General features: G+C 45.7%; 1 protein-coding gene across 1 annotated transcript; it reads right to left on the reverse strand.

Moving 5' to 3' along the window:
* Positions 1-5,523: 5,523 nt before the first annotated feature.
* MAGEB17 (MAGE family member B17) lies at positions 5,524-6,555 on the reverse strand. The gene has a single exon (XM_008049932.1). The coding sequence runs from the start codon at positions 6,553-6,555 to the stop codon at positions 5,524-5,526; it is 1,032 nt and encodes a 343-aa protein (XP_008048123.1).
* Positions 6,556-6,990: the final 435 nt, after the last annotated feature.

The following is a 6,990-nucleotide window of genomic DNA, read 5'->3' on the forward strand; positions in this document are numbered from 1 at the left end:
CCAGCCACATTCTGTCAACAAAATGGCTGTCTTCTAAAACTATATTCTACAATTTACACCTTCAGTAAATCCTAAGATCATGACCCAGAAGCCTATGACCAATACTAAGGCTCTTAGATGTGACACGAGTTTGAATTATAAGTTGTGTGAAAGCCAAAACTGCAGTTTGCAGAAGAATGGGAGCAATGAGCTTCTAAAGTTAGCTCGTGTTTGTCCCAGTCTCAGAATTTTTATGTTTTGAGTTCACAGGAGCTTAATCTGGTTAGTGCTGAGTAGAAAGGGGGAGGAAATGGGGTCGATAGCTCCCGAACGCATCCTAGTGGTCTCAGAGTCAACGGCCTTTCCTAATCCCTAACGCTCAGTGGGCCTCTGTGGCCGGCTCCCAACAGGTAACTCCATTTTTAGTTCTTTGAGAAATCTCCAAATTGCTTTCCACAGGAATTGAACTAGCTTAACATTCCCATTAACAGTATATAGGCATTCTCCCTTTCTCCACAGTCTCACCAACATCTGTTGTTTTTTGATGTTTTAGTAATAGCCATTCTGTGGTGTGAAATAGTATCTCATTGTGATTTTGATTTGCATTTCTCTGATAATTAGTGATATTGAGCATTTTTTCATATGTTTGTTGGCTGTTTGGACATCTTCCTTTGGGAACTGACTGGGACAGGAATTCTTAGACAAGAAATACAAATCACAAAACCTTAAGGAAGGCATTGATAAATTTAAGAGAAATCCTTAGAATTAAAGACTTCCTTAAAACTCACCATAAAGATTACGAAAAGGCAAGCTGTATTGTGCAAGACGATCTTGGCAAAACATATTAACTTTGTGAGGATTATATTCAAAATATACAGGACTTATATAAAAATGAATAAGGAAAAAGCAAACAATCTAACAGAAAAATGAGTACAGATTTTAAACAAACATCTCATGAAAGAAGATATCCAAATGGGCAATGAACTAATGGAAAGTCCATCAACCTCATTAGTAAACAGGGAAATGCAAACTAAAACCCCAACGAGACAGTGCTACACATCTGAGGGTTTCTGAAGTAAGCTCTTCCTCCCCTGGTTCTCCTCCCAGCCTTAGTTCTCAGTTTTCATTTTGCCCGTTTTTTACTATCTGTGGGTATGTTGATCAAGACCACTGCTCTGAATGCCTGTTGGGTTAATTTAAAGAGTGATGTGATGAGTTATCTCTCATTGGAAAAGACATTTCATAGCATGCTTGCATTACCTGGCCCCGTAAAAGGACTTCACTCTAATGAATGCTGCTATAAACATATTCACTTGAGCATGAAAGGAATTTGTCATTTCCCTCTCTTCATTCTTGTCACCTTCATAAAATCTTGTGTGTGAAACACCTACAAAAAATAGTGGTGATGGACTGAGCACTCGAGACCCCTGGAGAGTACCATGTAACCTGGTACTGTCCTTCCTCTGGGAAGCACCCCCCAAAACAGGAGAGGAGAATGGGGACACTTCTTCTACTGTTGCAATGGTCTGAGCATCCTCAAGTCTCTGGGACTCATCTCAGACCTCCCAGGGCGTCTCGTGGGCATGGAGTTTACTCTTCTAATCACTAGCCATGATGACTGGGTTCAGGAACAGTGGGGCAGGAGGGCACAGCATGCAGGCACCTAGAGGAGGGAGAGGAGAGGGTGTGAGCACCTTCAGCAGGGAGCTATCACCTTGCCGTTCAGAAGGCCACTGTGCAGGTGTCCTTTGGGGCACTGCTCTGGGACCCCACAGCTAAGGACTCCTGTCCCCTGTGGACCCCGTGGAGAAAGTTGACTTTTTAATAATAGCCATTCTGTGGTATGAAATAGTATCTCATTGTGGCTAATTTTTTTGATTTGTTGTAGAGACAAGGTCTCATCAAGTTGCCCAGGCTGATCTTGAATCCCTGGTCACCTTCATGAAATCCTGTGTGTGAAACATCTACAATCCTCTAGCCTCCGCCTTTCAAAGTGCTGGGATTACAGGTGTGAGCCACCGTGCCTGGCTGGATGGTTTTTTTTTAATCCAGTAGATGTAAGAGAATACCCGTTGTTCTAGGAGAAAGAAAAAAAGTCAAAATTTACTGCTTAGTAAATACAGCTAAGTAATAATTCCCCATGAGATGATCTCCAGGTAGATGCACCATCAGGTTCTTAGAAGGTGTACAAACGACTAGCAAATTTCCTCCCTCCCAGCTGCCCTTGCATTTAGCCATCCCTATCTCCATTTGTTTCACCACCACCAAACATCTAGACCTAGCTTAGAGTGTGCCTCATGCTGCAGTCTGCCAGCCCTACCTGAGGTTGCTGGGGTTGACACTAAGGGCTGATAGTGAGGTCTTTCTAACCCTAGAAACCTCTGAGTTCACATTCAGCACTATCATCTTAACTGTTGAGAGAACCTGGGACCCTTCCCTCTGCTTTGTTGAAGCTGATGCCTCAAACTTGGCATTCACTTCCCTGGAATCCCCTAGAAAGAAAAGAAGGGACATCTCAACCCACCACCTCTGCCAGGGGACATCCAGTACTGACAGCTCAGTGAGGATATACTCTATCTTGGACTCCGTAGAAGACCCTCTACTGACCTGAGTCTAAAAGCCTCCAAAGAAGATTGTCATCTCCTTCTCCCTCATAGAAGAAGACTTTGGGGCCTTTCACATATGACTACCCTTGCCTGGGGCTCCCAGCACTGACAACAAGGGTGGGACTCTGTCTCCAATCTCCTTTGGAGAGAGGTTCCCTGGTTAGCACTTGTCTTCTTCATCTGGTCTCCAGTTAGGTCTTAGACCTCCTCTGTGAAGAATTCCTTAGACCAAGACCCGCTCCTCCCTGAGACCTACCAGGCAGAAGTCAGCCCACAGCTCTGTCCACCCTCTCAAGGTTGAGCATAGAAGCAGAGCAGTGGGCAGTCCCTTTGGTAACAGGTAAAGCGGTCCCTTCAGTCTGCATTCAGGGTCCTCACCGAGATACCTGAGCAGTCCTGGAACTCTATTCTCCATTTTTCTGAGATCATGCGTAAGATGAAGGTCTTCAACTTCCTGAAACATCTGAGGGAAAGTCAGGGTAAGCCACATCTGCAAAGGCTCTATGGGGCTTGCAAGGCTTATCAGCAGAAGTAGGACCGTATGCCACCTGAACTGGACCCTGGGACAAGTGGTTGACTGTCAGAGATAAAGCCAGTTGATTTATTCCTTCACCAGCCAGACTTCGCTTCTGGCATAATGTCAGTTCTAGTAGATTGACTTTCTACAGGCAAGAGGTGGAGCAGAATGTCACCAAATGTTTTCTCTTCATTCATACCACCCATTTACTTTGGTATTCTTATTGCTCTGATACATGCTCCAAACCAGTAGTTTTACACAGAGTCCTCTATTTATTGCCTGAGACACATCGTGGAGTAGTAAAAAGAAATGTGCATTAGGTCACACAAGATCTGTCTCAGGCTGGCAGAAGTGGGCCAGTGTGGGCTTTGGACAGATTTGGACTGTGGGACTGGCACCAGCCCAGCCACCAACCAGCTTTATGACCTCAGACACATTGGCAAATTCTGAGTCTCAGGCTCTTTCTCTGTGGAGCATATTTGACAAGCCCCGTCTTCTAGGAATGGTGGGTGTATGGAATGAATGCTGTCAGCTCAGCACAGTGCTTGGCAAGTATTGAGAATCATTATGATGACAGTTGTTTACTATGCTTATTTTGACCTCGGACAATACTATGCACCACACTGGGATTTTTTTTAGCTGAAGTCTCACTCTGCCGCTCAGGCTGGAGAAAAGTGGCACGTTCATGGCCACCACAGTCTCAACCTGCTGGGCTCAGGCAATCCTGCCTCAGCCTCCTGAGTAGCTGGGACTGCAAGCGTGCGCCACCTGGCTTGGTTAATTTTTTTTATTTATTGTAGAGACAAGGTCTCACCAAGTTGCCTAGGCTAATTTTGAATCCCTGGTCACCTTCATAAAATCCTGTGTGTGAAACACCTACAATCCTCTAGACTCCGCCTCCCAAAGTGCTGGGATTACAGGTGTGAGCCACCATGCCTGGTTGGATTTTTTTTTAATTCAGTAGATGTAACAGAATACCCAATGTTCTAGAACAGAGGAAAAATAACAGCCAAAATACTGCTTAGTAAATACAACTAAGTGATAATTCCCCTTCATTTCATATGAGTGTGAAATCGACTTCCCCAGGTAGATGCACCACCAGGTTCTTAGAAGGTGTGCAAATGACCAACAACCTTCCTCCCTCCTAGCTGCCCTTGCATTTAACTCATTCATATCTGCATTTGTCTCACCACCACCAAACATTTTGACCTAGTTTAGAGTTTGCCATACTATTCAGAAACTTAATTGGGTCCCCCTTTTAACGGAGTAGTCTGGCTCCCCCAGGCCAGGGCCACAAGGGCCAGCCAGGGGCCACTGAACAAAATACCTTAAGGGAGCACCACCTTGACACTCCTTGACAGAGTGTGCAAAACTCCTATTTAGTACATTGTGTTCACCTGTATGGACGCAAGAGGACAGGAGCCCTTCCAATCCTGCCCCAGGTGGGGATTCCTTTCTGGTCTACCACATCCTTACAGAACTGTTAGGAGCAGATTTCCACTGCAGGCGTATTCTCTCCACTCTGAGACAGACCATAGGAGAGCCTGGTCCTTGCCCCCCATTTCCATAGCTTCTTGTAGCTCCCGGTGCTGCCTAACTTAAAATTCCCTCCCACCAAGGAACTGGCAGTTTCTCAAGTTCCCAACTTGCCTTGGCCCAGGTCATACGTACCAGAATGCTCCTCCCCACTTCCTCCATCCTTTGGGGTCCCTTAGGTATTACAGTGTCTCTCCCAGTGTTCCTCATTTGATGCTGCTCTTGGATTCTCATATGTTATAGGAAGGGCTGGGTCTTTTTTGTCTATGCATTCTTAGAACTAACATGAAGTTTTTCAAGGTGCAGGGGCTGAATTCACGTTTGGGGAACAAAAGAGCCATGGACAAAAGTTATGAGTTATGATGATTTAATTTCTCCCACAGTCTTGTCTAAGCTAAGCAAATCCAAGTATTTATCTTTTAACATTACCAAAAGAAAAGACTGAAAGGAATAAGAAAAAGCAGCCATTGGCCACATTTACATTTTTTCCACCCTCTGGTGATCCCAACTATTTCACTGTTGGGTTCTTTCACATATTAAAGCAAATCTCTATTCCAATGTTATTTTTTTTTGTACTAGATCACAAATAAAGAAGCAAGGATTTCCAGTTTATTTTACCAAATACAAAACTATTATTCTTAAACTCGATAAACAGCAATAATTATGTGAACCAGGTCATTTATAAACTTAAGATTCTGAATCTAAATAAACCTCTTTAAAAGGAACACATTGAAGAAATAGAAAAAAAAGATAAATCCAAAAGATATTTATGAATAACAGGAACACAAAGAAGGCATCCATTATGCTCTCTCCAGCTTTATCTCACCCCCACTAGATGGTTGACAGCCCTTTTCAACCTCGACGTGAAGACTGCTTCGTATTTCACTAGGGCTGAGAACATCTGCTAGATGAGACTCTGGCATGGGCCCTGGCCACAGCAGTAGCGCCAGCCCTGGTTGCAGCTCTGACTCGGGATCTCTCTTCCTCATCTCTCAGAGCTTCCTCATACCGAGACTGGAAGGTGCTAGGAACGGTATTATTAATCTTGGCCAAAAACTCCAGGACTTTCATCTTGCTTGTTTCAGCATGGGCCCTTGGACCCCATAGGAATTCGTAGCATGGAGGATCACTGTTGGGCACCTGCTGGTACTCCAGGTACTTTGCTTGAACCAAATCTATGGTGACGAGCTTCCGGGGCTCCCCATAGAGGAAGTGCTTCCTACCATCATGGAGCCCCATGTCTTCCAGGAATTCCCACATCTTCTCCTCACTGACACGATTGCCATTCATAAAGATCATGGCCAGAAGAGGCATCAGGATCCCATTCTTGGGAAGACCCCTACCATGGCTCAGATTCCCTTCATCAGAAGGGGCCAGCTTAGGCACAAGCGCATAGGTGTGATTGCTGGGGTCGACTTGCTTCAGGTCAAGGCCAAAGACCAGCTCCAGGCTCTCAGAGGCTCTCTTGAGGATCTCAGAGAAGTGCCTCTTGTATTTTCTGTTAACAATCTTCAGCATTTCAGCCTCTGTAATAGACTCTTTCGTTTTATACTTATCCAGAAGAAACCTCACCAACTTGCCCGTCTTCCTGTACAGAGGATCGTGGTCTGAGCCCTCAGAGGAGGCCCCGGTGTGAAAGGAGCTCAGACTTTCAGCATCTTGGCTCTTGGCACCTTCATCAGAATCTGCGCATGAAGAAGCTGATGCAGGAGGGCTGGTGAATCGTGCTCTCTGAGACTCTTGAGGAAGGCCTGCAGCAGAGGCACTCTGGGAAGCACTCCCACAAGGAGACAGGGAAGGTGGGAACTCTTCCTCCTCCACTGCAGAGGTCTGAGAACCCCTGAGATCTGGATCTTCACCATGAGCCTGGCGACGCTTCTCACGGGCACGAAGCTTACTCTTATGACCACGAGGCATGATGACTATGCTCAGTGACAGCAGGCAGGAGTGTGCAGGATGTGGGTACCTGAAGGAGGAAGAGGACGAGATGGTGTGAACCCCTTTGGCAGAGTGACACTTCATTGATTTTTAGAATGCTCTTGTGCAAGAGTCCTTGAGAATACTACTCCAGGTCATCCTGTCCCCTGAGGACCTTGTGAAGGGAGTCAGAGTGCATCTTAGGCTGTGGTCTGCCAGCCCTGCCTGTGATGACTCTTCTCAGACCAAGATCTTCACTTTTCTGTTTCCTCCAAGGAGGAATTGAGGAGGCCTCTCCCTGGCATCTATGTCCCAGGCTTCTCAGGAATGAAATAAGAAGGGATCTGCTAATATGGGATGGGGGTTCCTGCAGTCCTCAAGGTCCTCACTGCAACTCCTGGGCCAACCTGTAAGTCACCTTTGGCTCATCTGAGG

This window comes from Carlito syrichta, unplaced genomic scaffold, assembly GCF_000164805.1.
Source record: "Carlito syrichta isolate Samal-C Ts95f unplaced genomic scaffold, Tarsius_syrichta-2.0.1 Scaffold140752, whole genome shotgun sequence".
Taxonomy (NCBI): Eukaryota; Metazoa; Chordata; class Mammalia; order Primates; family Tarsiidae; genus Carlito; species Carlito syrichta.